The 13,709-nt window shown below is 38.5% G+C and overlaps 1 protein-coding gene across 1 annotated transcript; it reads left to right on the top strand.

The window, feature by feature from the left end:
* The first annotated feature begins 2,528 nt into the window (after positions 1–2,528).
* LOC146707329 (B-cell receptor CD22-like) lies at positions 2,529–5,561 on the top strand. The gene is made up of 9 exons (XM_085458643.1): positions 2,529–2,610; positions 2,814–3,119; positions 3,194–3,427; positions 3,524–3,628; positions 3,779–3,991; positions 4,076–4,417; positions 4,578–4,911; positions 5,004–5,061; positions 5,175–5,561. Exons 1-9 carry the CDS (start codon positions 2,556–2,558, stop codon positions 5,406–5,408), a joined length of 1,881 nt encoding a protein of 626 aa, XP_085314769.1. The 5' UTR covers positions 2,529–2,555; the 3' UTR covers positions 5,409–5,561.
* Positions 5,562–13,709: the final 8,148 nt, after the last annotated feature.

The raw sequence follows: 13,709 nt of genomic DNA, 5'->3' as shown, positions 1-13,709 counted from the left end.
AGTGTTACCCCCCACACCAGATCATTTTCCTTCTGAATGTTTTTTTTATTCCACACACTGAACTGGAGCTTGTTATTCATGCATTCTTTTCGCCACGTTTAGATTACTGTAATTCATTGTTTATATGTCTGAGCAAAAACTCCCTGAAACGTCTGCAGGTTGTTCAAAACACTGCAACAAGGCTTCTGACCAAATCTTCTCATACTGTTGTTAATACAGCTGCTTTGACTCCCTATTGAATTCAGAGTCCATTTTAAGATTCTGGTTCTGACTTTTAGAGCTCTTCACAGACAAACACTAGCTTACATTATTGAACTTCTAACCTGTCCCTAGCAGATCCTTTACAGAGCTTTACAGACAGAGCTTTAGCCACCGTGGCCCCCAGACTCTGGAACTCTCTTCCTCTGAGCTTTAGATGTATGCTTAAGTTTCACACCACAAACCAATAGCAAAACATTCTCCTTCAGGATTTTCTAGTAATGAGCAGAATCCATGATTAAATTAATTGAAGCAAGTTGTCCAGATCCTGAAGCAGCAAAGCAGCCCCAGACAGATGCCATTTTTGCCCAGTCTGCTTCTTATTAATGAATCGTGAACTTTGACCTTAATTGAGACAAGTGAGATATGCAGTTCTTTAGATTTTGTTCTGGGTTCTTTTGTGACCTGACAAATATAAATTACTTTGCTTGTTTTTTGGGGCGATCGTGGCTGAAGAGTTGGGAGTTCGCCTTGTAATCGAAAGGTTGCCGGTTTGAGCCCCGGCTTGGACAGTCTCGGTCGTTTGGGCAAGACACTTCACCCGTTGCCTACTGTTGGTGGTCAGAGGGCCCGGTGGCGCCAGTGTCCGGCAGCCTCGCCTCTGTCAGTGCGCCCGAGGGCAGCTGTGGCTACAATGTAGCTTGCCATCACCTGTGTGTGAATGGGTGGATGACTGGATGTGTAAAGCTCTTTGGGGTCCTTAGGGACTAGAAAAGCGCTATACAAATACAGGCCATTTACCATTTTAAGATCTGTCACTGAAGTGACAATGTAACCAATAACAAACAACCAGCTGTTAGTTTTTGATGCAGTTTATTATAAATTTATAATAACTGTCTCGTCTCCTCAGACGAACCTTGACCGCATTGATGAAAATATCTCAGCTCAGTCAGCAGGGCAGGATGATCATCACTACAGCAGACTGCACTTCAGTGAAGACCACACAGCTGACCTCTACTCCACCATCGAGCCACTGTGTGCTCAATAAAGAAAAGCTTGTTACCATGGTGATTTCACCTCCAGTGATATTACTCTACCATCACAGCACAGACTCTGCAACTTCTAGATCTGTCAGTGGGTTACACTCGCTTTATTTTAATATAAAATATAGTAAAAATAAACAATTTATTTGAAACTGCAAAGCTTAAGTATAAATTCTTAAGCTTTTAAATTTAAAGATATTTGGTAATGACGTACCTGTGTTAAAAAAAAAACACCTGCAAAACACAAGGAAACTGTTTAAAAATTCTGCTATGTCCAAAAGCCCGTGTGTGTGCATTTACTGATCACCCTCTTAAAAAATGTGCTGTTTCTGTTCTGGTAACTTTTTGTCTGTATCACAAAATAATGACTAACAGCGTCATCTGGCTCTGCTCTCACTGTCAGCACTGTCAGGTGTTTGATGAACATATAATGAAATAGGTCGTGTGTAGGAATGGGAATCACAGTTGTCCAATATCTTGGAACTGTTCGTAAACAATTGCATCATACTGCTAACACAACTTCGACTTTTTGCAAGCATCCTCACTGACACCATGCTAATGCTAAGCTAACAAGAACCCAGAGTATTGTTAAAGCTGATCCCAGTGAGCCGCTGCTGTACTTCAACAGGTAACAAACTGATGAGCAGTCACACTTTAGCCTCCGTTTCTTCCTGTTCATGTTTCGACAGTACAGTCACTGTGATGATTGATTTGAAGTGTCTTTGCTAAGAGAAAGATCATGTGTGTCCTCATTGTTTTTTTATTTGTGTTGGTGTGTCGGGCTGTAGCCTGTAGGTTTACACTGTTAAATGGTAATTATGCGACAGTGTGTTTCAGATCATTTTGCAGAGTAAAATGAAAGTAACATAACAAGTAGTATCTTTAGTGTAGTTTCTGAGAATGTCAGCTCTCATGGGTGAAGTTTGGCTCTGAGGGTCGGGGAGGAGTGTAGCGGTAGCAAGGCAATGTGAAGGGGACCAGATGGAAAAAAGACGACCACATGAGCCTTCAATCGTTTTTCAAAGCTTTGAATATATTCTTTCTTCCTTCTTATACAGAGGTTTTGTCATGCTCACCAGCAACACATCTAGAAATAACCACTCGAGCCTCTCAACAAACTCCTCTTTAAATAGATGCTGGTCATATCACCAATAAAATGCACGATGTGTGAAACAAAAGAATATGAACCAGCAGTCCCCCCTCACCCTTTGCTCAGACAAAGAGTGCTGCTTAGTTTGACTGATGACTTACTTTGTCTTTTTTTGGTTCCAGCTTTGACTGTCAGCTTTACTCAAAAGCTGGACTAAAACAACAATGGAATTGAGAGATGCTGGTCGTCTGCTTGTGGGTCTCATCTTTTACATTTCAGGTATCTGAAATTATTTATGAGTTCTTATGTAAAAATCATTACTTAATATTAACTTAAGTACAAAGATATTGTAAAATTTACAGATGAGAAAATTTAGTTTGGACTAGCTCCTAATGTGGAGTACTAAAAATTATTAAGTGGTTAATAATAAAGACATATTAATAAGATAATAAATGGGTTTTTTTAACTCTCTTCTGTTAAAGGTGTTACTGGAGAAGAAACCAGGATCTGTGCTTTCAAAGGTTCATCAGTGGATCTGCACTGCTCACATCAACATCTGACTTCAAGCAGAAAATGGTTCACTATATACTGGGATGGTTATAAGTACATTCAGAGTGAGCTCTCTGTGGATGGACAACGTGTAACGTACAACATTTCTGAAGAGAAAAACCCAACTTTAACCATCAATGATTTAAGAGAGAGTGATGCAAACGCTTACTGCTGTATGAAGACTACAGACAGTCCAGGACGCTGTTGGTACAAAAGAATTACTCTTCATGTTGTTGCAGGTACAGTGACTTTTACTCATTGATTACTTTCCAAATGACATCATTGTATAAGTTGTTCTCCATCATCCTCTCAGAGCTGCAGGTAAAGGTGATTCCTGCCACAGAGGGACAGACAGTAACACTGATGTGCAGCAGCAGCTGTCCTCTGACTGAAAAGCCTGCAGCCTACATCTGGTACAAGAACAGAGAGTTTCTCTATGAGGACTGGTCTCCCTGGTACCAAGAGCTGCTCAGCAGTGAGGAAGCAGCCACATACTCCTGTGCTGTCAAAGGCTACGAGCATCTCAGAGCCCCTGAAGTCTCTGTGGGTGAGTCATGATGTTTATAGTCCCTACAAACCCTTCAGCAAACCCCTGTAAAAATAGTCTCAGTACAAATATTTAATCTCATGTCTTTTTGTCCAGATTCAATAACACAGACATGTTTCAGAGTGACTTATGCTTATGGAAACATGTCTTCGCACAATCAGACATTAGTGAATGAGCCGTGCTCTATCACATATCCCAGAGGTGAAATTTCCATAACCAAACCATACAAACACATCTTCACTTAACTTCTATCTTGTCATATTATGTCAAACCAACACTTATATGAATTTATTGAGCTGTATGATTATATCAAATATAGTGTCAAGAAATGTATTTATCCTTTTTCAGCAGGGGTTCATGTTCACAGAGCTTCTTCCATCTCAGGGTTTGTCACACTGACCTGTAACACCAGCTGTAACCTGACTGATGATCAAACTGTCTACATGTGGTATCACAACAAACAAAACTATTATGAGAATCAACATTATTCAGTTGCTAACTCTTCAAGAGACACATTCTCTTGTGCAGTTAAAGCTCACAAACGTCTTCAATCCAAGGAAGTTTGTAAGTGTCAACAATCTAATAATGAACTCAAGTGCTGAAACACAGACCAATCAAACAACTTTAAATCTTCCATCTATATTTCAGGTGTTCAGGATAAAAACTGCTGGAGAGTGAATTATGTCAGCAGGAGAATCTGTGCTCTGGAAGGATCTTCAGTCAACATCACAAGTGAATACTCACACCCTGACAACATGAAGCCAGAGTTTAAATGTTGGAGTAAAAAATGGAGAAAAGATAAAGTGGAAGTTGAAGAGCTGATTGAGGCTGCAGGTGGTGTGGAGTATCAGGACAACATGAAGAACCAACACATCCTGAGCATCAACAACCTGAAGAAGAATGACTCAGGAGGATACACATTCAGATTCAACAAAGATCATGAAGGATGGACACAGTCTGATCTGCCTGGAGTCTTTTTGATTGTCACAGGTAAATCTAAACTCTTCACTCAGCAGACTTTACTCATTACAAAAGAGTCTGCTTTTAGGTTTCACTCACTCATGTTTATTCTTTACCCCATGTTACAATTGTGTAATGTTTCATATCTTGACATATTATGTTTTTTAATAAAAAAATGTTCCTCTTTCAGAGCTGAGAGTGAAGATGAGTCCTTCTGCAGTGGTGACAGAGGGTCAGAGAGTCACACTGACCTGCAGTACCAGCTGTCCTCTGACTGACAACACAAACTACATTTGGTACTTGAACAGTCGACCTCTGACCCCGAGAGAGAACCAGAACAAACATCTGATCCTAGACCCAGTCAGCAGGGAGGATGCAGGAAACTACTCCTGTGCTGTGAAAACCAACAAAGATATCAGCTCTGCTCCAAAGACTCTCACTGTCCAAAGTATCACAGGAAGGACACGAGGAGTTTCTGTAATAGTTCTGGTTTCAATAGTTCTCTTTTTCTTATTTTTGATTAGGTAAGCAACAGTGTGTTTGATTCAAAGTGACAACATTTTTATCTCTAGCATGAACTCACTTATTTTTTCTGTTTATTACTTTCAATAACCAGAAAAAAGAGGACTATGAGTCAGTCTTCCACAAACGAAACATCAAACAACATAGTGGAGGTAAAGATTACTGTAGAGTTGGAAAACACATTTTCATACTGAATGATCTTTCTTACAGAGTCAAAGGAGTCAAATCTTTAAGTGAATTATGATGTATCACTCTTTGTTCTCAGCTAAATCCTGATCCTGTGTGTGAAGACGTCTTAGCTCAGCCACAGGTGGAGGATGAAGTCCTCTACAGCAAAGTCCACTTCTTTAAAAACCACACAGATCCTCTTTTTTCCACCATAGAGCCACTTCAGCCAAGAGAAGAGCAGCATGCTGATTACACTGTGGTAAAGTGTAGACATAACACGAGCTCTGATGAAGAATCTGTTGTCATTTCAACAGAAACAGACCCCACTTAAAGACCTGCAGACGTACACTGCGGTGAACAAGCCTGATGACAACCCTCTGCCTACATTTAAAATCTTGTGCACTGCACTGAATCTTGATTTCACATTATTTATACCTTCTTTCTGTATTTGATGCAGTGAGTTTAAGCATTTGATGAGCTTCACATGATACTCAGGTGAATGGAACAATTCATGGTCATGTAAATATTATTGCCATGTATTTTTAATTTTAATCATTTTTAGCAGGTGAGAGCAATTACACACAATACAAAGGTCTTCAACAATATAACTTGAAGAAAGAAGGGATACAACAGCTGTAATTTTTGCTATGGGGATGCTCCTCGTGGGTGTATATGCTATATGCATTTGCTATTTATCTAGGGATTGAGAGTAACGCAATTTCTATTCTCTGTATGTCCTGTACATGTGGCAGAATCGACAATAAAGTTGACTTTGACTTTTTGACTTGATGTGCTGTTTTCGCACAGGACACTGAAAATTTCGGAATAACTATTTGAAAGTTAAACAGTGTTTGGGAATCTCACTGCATTATAGACTTGATTTTGTCACAATGCAGAATATTTAGGTTCACTTTGTTTGCTTCCTTTGCTTTTATTCCTAACTGTATTCCAAACACGTTTGTACAGTTTTACTTTTGTTTGCTTTAGATCTTCTATTTTTAATGTGAAGCGTTTCTACTATTTTAAATGTCTTAGTTTTTTCGTAGACTATTTTATAGCAAACAGCATATTCCATCCAGCCATTCTTTTCCGCGTATCTATTTCAGGGTCGACGAGGGGCTGGAGCCTATCCAAGCTGTCAGACAGCGTATTCAATTCAATTCAATTTTATTCATATAGCGCCAAAACACAACAACAGTCGCCTCAAGGCGCTTTGCATTGTAAGGTAGACCCTACAATAATACATACAGAGAAAAACCCAACAATCAAGCAAGCACTTTGGCGACAGTGGAAGGGAAAAACCAGGCTCAGGGAGGGGCGGGGCCATCTGCTGCGACCGGTTGGGGTGAGAGAAGGAAGACGGGATGAAAGACATGCTGTGGAACAAAGACAGAGATTAAGAACAGATATGATTCAATGCAGAGAGGTCTGTTAACACATAGTGAGTGAAAAAGGTGACTGAAAAGGAAAAACTCAATGCATCATGGGAATCCCCCAAGCAGCCTATGTCTATCGCAGCATAACTAAGGGAGGATTCAGGGTCACCTGGTCCAGCCCTAACTATATGCTTTAGCAAAAAGGAAAGTTTTAAGCCTAATCTTGAAAGTAGAGATAGTGTCTGTCTCCCGAATCCAAGCTGGTTCCACAGAAGAGGGGCCTGAAAACTGAAGGCTCTGCCTCCCATTCTACTTTTAAATACTCTAGGAACAACAAGTAAGCCTGCAGTGTGAGAGCGAAGTGCTCTAATGGGGTGATACAAGGTTGTTAAGATAAGACGGGGCCTGATTATTTAAGACCTTGTATGTGAGGAGCAGGATTTTGAATTAAATTCTGAATTTAACAGAATGCGCTGGTATTACCAGCATAAAAAAATGTTTCAGTTGACCCAACTGAATAATATGGAAAAGCTCTGCACTCAAGTATCAACAAATAACCACAACATGGCAGGCCGTTGTGACCACAGAAGCACTCTATGTATGTTTCATTGCTGTTAGTGATTTTTATTTCATTATTCATTTCATTTTCATTGTATCCTCATTTTATAGTTTATTCCTGTATTATTGGGACATTGTCACTAGTAAGTTTTGCCACTTAGCGCTTCCCTTTGCCACTGGTATATATTTAAACATATGATGTGTGTGTGTATAAACTGTGTTGAAAATTTGGATTTACAAAATATGGCAATTACAAATACAGATTACAGTATACAGACAACTAACCTGATTTACAAATGAATTTAGTTGTGGTGACAAGCAGAGACAAAAGCTTTTCACTTGTAAACTCCTCACCCAGCTTCTCGAATAAGGTTCAGACCACTGAAAAACAGAATGAGTGTAATGTACATGAAACAGAACATTAAATGTAATGTTGGCATGGCACTTCATCTGCAACACACACACACACACATTTTCATGTGCACTGATGTGATTGCAATCAGTTTCTAGCAGAGAGAACTCTAGTCATAGCTAACTTTAAGAGAATAATAGGGTTCAGTGGAAAATATTACTGAAAACATAACCTGCAAGCGCTAACCAAATGTCCATGATCTCAGCAGCACAGACTGCTGCTGAGATCATGAGCTGTGATAATGGCAGCCTGCGGTGGGCAGACCACAAACTGCTGAAGAGCAGAACAAGCTATACGGGTGTCTTATAATGGTGATGTTTTCAAAATGGTCAGTATTATCATCATTATTATTATTATTATTATCATTATTATTTAACAGGCTGTAAATGTGCCTTGTAATAATGTTTGCATAAACATTTTGACAGGAGAATCATTTAACTTTTGGCAAATGTGAAATGATTTTTATTACACTCCATCAGGTTTGAGCAGGAGAGTTTTAGAAAAAATAATAAATATATACAGCATATATACATAAATGTAGAGGAATAATAGAAACACTAACTGAAAGTTACCTGAACATCTAAAATGTTCAGGGCAAGACAGCTAAACCATATTGTTTTTCCTGCAGACAAAAGAAGAACCAAAGAGGAAGGGCATTCATGTTTAGCACAGAGGGGCTTTGTGTGCCAAACCGCTGAACATAAAACATTCATGTCAGTCCTCCTATTTTTCCGTCAGTTACAGCCTGTGAGATAATTGTGTCTACTTTTCATTGTCTGCTACTGTCAGCTTTATGCTTGCAAGCTGGACTCCGACCACCATGCTGCTGACAGATTTTCAAAATGTGTTTGTCTGTTTCATCTTCTACATTTCAGGTATGAGTAATCATTTATACATCCTTATAAAAAACATAGAAAAAACTAAATTTACATTCTAAAATAATTCAAATAAGAAAAAGTTGGGACAGTATGTTAATTAAAATCAAACTGAAAACAGTACTTTGTTAAATTGTCTTTGCTGTGTATTATACTGAAAACAATACAACAGAGCATTATTTAATGTGTTACTCATTAATTTGATCATTTTTGTCAAAATAAAAACACATTCCAATTTTGGTTCTTGCAACACATTTCAAAAAAGAAGTATTCAGTAATTAGTTACTAATTACGTTTTTCAAGTAACTTGTCCAAGACTGTTTGTTGGCAAACTGGCGGTCCTTGGCACATCTTTGCTCTTAAAGGACTAGACCTTTCTTGGATGCTGTTTTTGTACCAAATCATAATTACAATTACCTGTTGACATCACTTTTTTCAAATAACATCATTATTTAACCAATTTTCCTGATTACGAGCCAAAAATTGCTCCTGCCTCAACCTTTTTTGATATGTGTTGCAGGTCCAAATGACAGGAAAGAATGTATATTTACAAATGAAGGGAAGTTGACCGGACAAAACATGAAATATTTTGTGTTCATATCGTCTGCAGTGAAATAAAGATCAAAGTAAATTTATAAATCAGTATTTTCTTTTAATTTTTTCTCAGTTTTCCATACTGTCCCAACTTTTTGGTATTTGGGTTTGTAGGAAGAACAAAAAACACAGTTAATTGTGATAAGACAATAAGTACATTTGCTAGTAAAAGTTTCTGTTAAAGGTGTTAATGGAGGAGAAACCAGGATCTGTGCTCTCAAAGGTTCATCAGTGGATCTGCACTGCTCACATCAACATCTGACTTCAAGCAGAAAATGGTTCACTATCCAATGGAAGGGAAATTATGTTCAGAGTGAGCTCTCTGTGGATGGACAACGTGTAACGTACAACATCTCTGATAAGAAAAACCCAACTTTAACCATCAATGATCTAAGAGAGAGTGATGCAAACGCTTACTGCTGTATGAAGACTACCGACAGTCCAGGACACTGTTGGCTCAACAGAATTACTCTTCAAGTAGTTACAGGTACAGTGACTTTTACTCATTAATAACTTTCCAAATGACATCATTGTATAAGTTGTTCTCCATCATCCTCTCAGAGCTGCAGGTAAAGGTGATTCCTGCCACAGAGGGACAGACAGTAACACTGATGTGCAGCAGCAGCTGTCCTCTGACTGAAAAGCCTGCAGCCTACATCTGGTACAAGAACAGAGAGTTTCTCTATGAGGACTGGTCTCCCTGGTACCAAGAGCGGCTCAGCAGTGAGGAAGCAGTCACATACTCCTGTGCTGTCAAAGGCTACGAGCATCTCAGAGCCCCTCAAGTCTCTGTGGGTGAGTCATGATGCTCATTCTGTTACAAAACATTATGCAAAGCCCTGTAATAATTCTCTCAGTACAAATATTAAATATTATTTCTCTGTGTTCAGAGTCCATCACACAAACATGCCTCAGTGTGACTTATGCTTATGGAAACATGTCTTCCCACAATCAGACATTAGTGAATGAGTCATGCTCCATCACATATCCGAGAGGTAAAAAAAAAAGAAAAAAATCCACACTGTTTATTAAACACATCTCCACCAAACCTCTAAATTCAGATTTCTTATAACTATCTTTTATATGAATTATATGAGCTCTTTAAATATAACTATGCATAGTAACAAGAAGTGTTTTTATTCTTTTCAACAGAGGTTCATGTTCAAAGAGCTTCTTCCACATCAGGGTTTGTCACACTGACCTGTAACACCAGCTGTAACCTGACTGACCATCAAACTGCCAACATGTGTTACCACAACAAAATAAACTATTATGAGAATCAAGATTATTCCACTCATAACTCTTCAACTGGCACATTGTCTTGTGCAGTTAAAGACCACAAATATCTTCTATCTAAGGAAGTTTGTAAGTGTCAAACTATTAAGCGCTGAAACACAGACCAATCAAACAACTTTAAATCTTCCATCTATATTTCAGGTGTTCAGGATAAAAACTGCTGGAGAGTGAATTATGTCAGCAGGAGAATCTGTGCTCTGGAAGGATCTTCAGTGAACATCACAAGTGAATACTCACATCCTGATAACATGAAGCCAGAGTTTAAATGTTGGAGTAAAAAATGGAGAAAAGATAAAGTGGAAGTTGAAGAGCTGATTGAGGCTGCAGGTGGTGTGGAGTATCAGGACACCATGAAGAACCAACACATCCTGACCATCAACAACCTGAAGAAGAATGACTCAGGAGGATACACATTCAGATTCAACAAAGATCATAAAAGATGGACACAGTCTGATCTGCCTGGAGTCTTTTTGATTGTCACAGGTAAATCTAAACTCCTTATTCAACAGACTTTACTCATTAATGTCTGAACAGGAGCAGAGGTGGAAGAAATATTCAGATTTAAGTGAAGATGCTACAAATCAAAACCTCATTACAAGAAAATTAGGATTTATCTATTGAAACTGAATTCACTTAAGTTTTTTGCAAATTTGAAGAGTATTGTATTAATTAGTACTTATTTTGCAGAAAAAAATGTGTTTTACTATTTTATAAGATGCATTCATGTGTCTATTTTATTTTTTGCTTTGGTGTTCATGGATTTTATTTGAACAACCTAGATTCTGTTATTTTGTTCAAGCTACATCAAGGACTCACATTTCATCATATGACATTTTGATCTATGGAACGCCAGGACTGCCATAATGAATTAATTAAATACACCATTAAATAATTAATTAAATGTGGCAATAATTAATTAAAATTGGAATTTATTAATTTTATTAATAGTTATGACACATGCAATTAATTAATTATTGACACATTTAATTAATTATTTATGTATTTCACATTTTAATTAATTATTGACACATTTAATTAATTATTTAATGATATATTTATTTATTTCATTTTGGCAGTCCTGGCGCCTGGCTCTCATCTTGAATTAATTTTATCTGTCAGCCTCACCCATCAAACTCAGGAGGCGGGGTTAACGCTGCCCATGCAGCTTCTCTAACATTTGATTGGTTGCCGTGCAAAGTAAGTCAAAACAGGTCGATCCTAGATAATCGATTGCTTGTGTAGACTTGGGGCAGCCAGGTATCCCAGAATGCAGATCAAATCACAGGCAGCAATGGTGGTGGTGTAGTTTTAAAATACCCCGTTTTTCTGTCACCAGCTACACTTTTAACAGTGTTTTAGCCGCGAATGTCGCGACGTATGTCTGGTCAGGTTGTCAACATAGAACATGTTTGTGCTCAGATGTTTTCAGATATTTCACTAGCTCTGCTAACAGTCAGCATGCAGAGTGCACCCAGGGGGTTACGTTAACCGGTTTGTTTACATATTCCACTCTCCGTGTTCCACATGTTGCATTCGCAGATTCTCATTTTCACCGAACGATCGTCTCTTTCCGCCTGGTCTTGTGTTTCTGTAACATAAAGAACGAGCTGACATTTTTCTCACGAAACCAGCGATCAGCTCAACAGACCCTCAGTTTACCTGCATGCATCCTCCTCCTCATCTGTCAGCTGTTTAACACCTGCTGCTAATTCAAGAAACACGCCTACGTTACCTGGTGATAGTCACAGTTTAACTGGGCAGCCGGTGCTCGATATAACGCAATGTCAGCGCATTTTTCTGCACAAGATAAGTAAATATAGTGTTTTCCCCGAGCGCAGAGCTGCTGGAGCTTGTTTCCTTACAGAGCACTTTATAGGCGAACCAGCTTCATCAGCAGCTGATGTCCAATCACCGGCACACAGCTTTGAAACCTCAGCTGAGTTTTAGCTCTCAGTGGTTAAACGCTGGACTTCATTCACTCAGGTTTTGTCTGTCGGGTCACGTTTACTTCGCTGTTTTATTTACAACTGAGCAAATCGGTTTGGCTGAGGTTAAAGTTACGTTTCATAACTGCATAGTTTCACAGACGTTTAATGGTTCACTGGCACATGTGTTAGACTGAACTATTCGCTTTTCTTTATCTGGTGTGTTTTGGATTTAACAGTGAATTTTGAGATTAAACTGACTTTTAAAAGGAAAGAGAAGGCACATTTCCACCGGGAGGAGCAGGGTTTGCAACGGCATGTTCATCATGAAGTCTGCAACCTGGACAGAAATATTATATCATCTGTTTTTTAATAGTTATTCAACTGTATTCTAAGCACCAGCTGTCTGTTAGAATGTGATTTTTTTCTCTCTCTCTTTTTTTTTTTTTTTTTGCTTTTTCGGTCATGTTATGTTTACCTGTCAAAGGTTTGTTACAAACTATGAAACACATGGTGCAGACTTCTGGATGTTAGAAGAAAACTAATACTGCTCATGAGGGAGACTAAAGGCAGGAAGGTGTCCTTTAAAACTAAACATGTTAATACGACCTCCCTATTTATATAATAGTTTATGATATAGCACGTGTATTTCAGTAATAGCCTGCTGATTTCAGTGTAGTGGTGAACAGTCACACAGCTCACGTAGGCGTTATCTGTGATACTCTTTAACTATAATTTATCCAAGTTAACTTCAGTTAACCATTCAGACAGTTCTTTTGCAATGAAAAACATAAACACTCATGCTGCCGGTAGGTTTCCTCAGTGCCCGCTTTTAACATTATAGTTGCTTATGCAATAACCATGGTAACCACGGACTCTGAGCAGCTGGATCGACGGAGGTCAGACAACAATTTTACATGTATGATCTTAAAACAGGACACAGCCACTATACGTGCTGGCCTCATATCAAATGTGAAGGCAGACTGAGTCTATGTTTGACGTTTTTTATATCTAATCTTCCTTTTCAAACATTTAAACAGCAGCGAGTCTGCAGCTGAGGGAATACAAACTCAAATTGTCGGAACAGGTTTGCTCGTTTCTTGGATTCATTTGGTGATTTATTAAATGTATAACTATTATTCTAATCTGCTGCTGGGTCTCTTACACTTTTCTTTATGCTGTATATTTTCACGTCTTTGGAATAGTTGGAAGTTAGATAGTCAGCTGGGAAACTCTGTGTTAACTCATGGAGCTGAGGATATCGTGGATATGCTGACCTCGCTGCGTGGTGTACAGAGCGAGGTCAGCATGATTAATATTCACAATAAAAATACTAGCCGAACATCATGAAGTCTGTATGTGTTTCATAGTGTCGAACAACCTTTGTACAGTTAAAGCCAGCAGTTACTACATGACGGAAACACCAACGTTATCTCTTTTATGTGTTTATACACAGGTCACGCTGATTACTGAACAAAAACCCAAAGATCAGATGTTAAACAGATTTATTTGCTCTCTCTCCTCCTTAAACATGTTTTTAATGTTAGTTATAATTCAGAATTGGCGACTGAAACACGTAGGACATATAAGAACATC

Source organism: Copadichromis virginalis, linkage group LG6 (assembly GCF_057382275.1).
Source record: "Copadichromis virginalis isolate Kocher_CV1m ecotype Utaka linkage group LG6, C_Virginalis_male_GT1.1, whole genome shotgun sequence".
Lineage (NCBI taxonomy): Eukaryota > Metazoa > Chordata > Actinopteri > Cichliformes > Cichlidae > Copadichromis > Copadichromis virginalis.
Note: the sequence above shows the minus strand (reverse complement) of the source record. Positions and strands in the feature narration are given on the sequence as shown.

Coding starts and splice junctions, on each gene's coding strand:
- LOC146707329 (XM_085458643.1), top strand. CDS start 2,556: ATGGAATTGAGAGATGCTGGTCGTCTGCTTGTGGGTCTCATCTTTTAC. Junction 3,120..3,193: donor TACTCTTCATGTTGTTGCAG/GTACAGTGACTT, acceptor TCATCCTCTCAG/AGCTGCAGGTAAAGGTGATT. Junction 3,992..4,075: donor TCTTCAATCCAAGGAAGTTT/GTAAGTGTCAAC, acceptor TCTATATTTCAG/GTGTTCAGGATAAAAACTGC.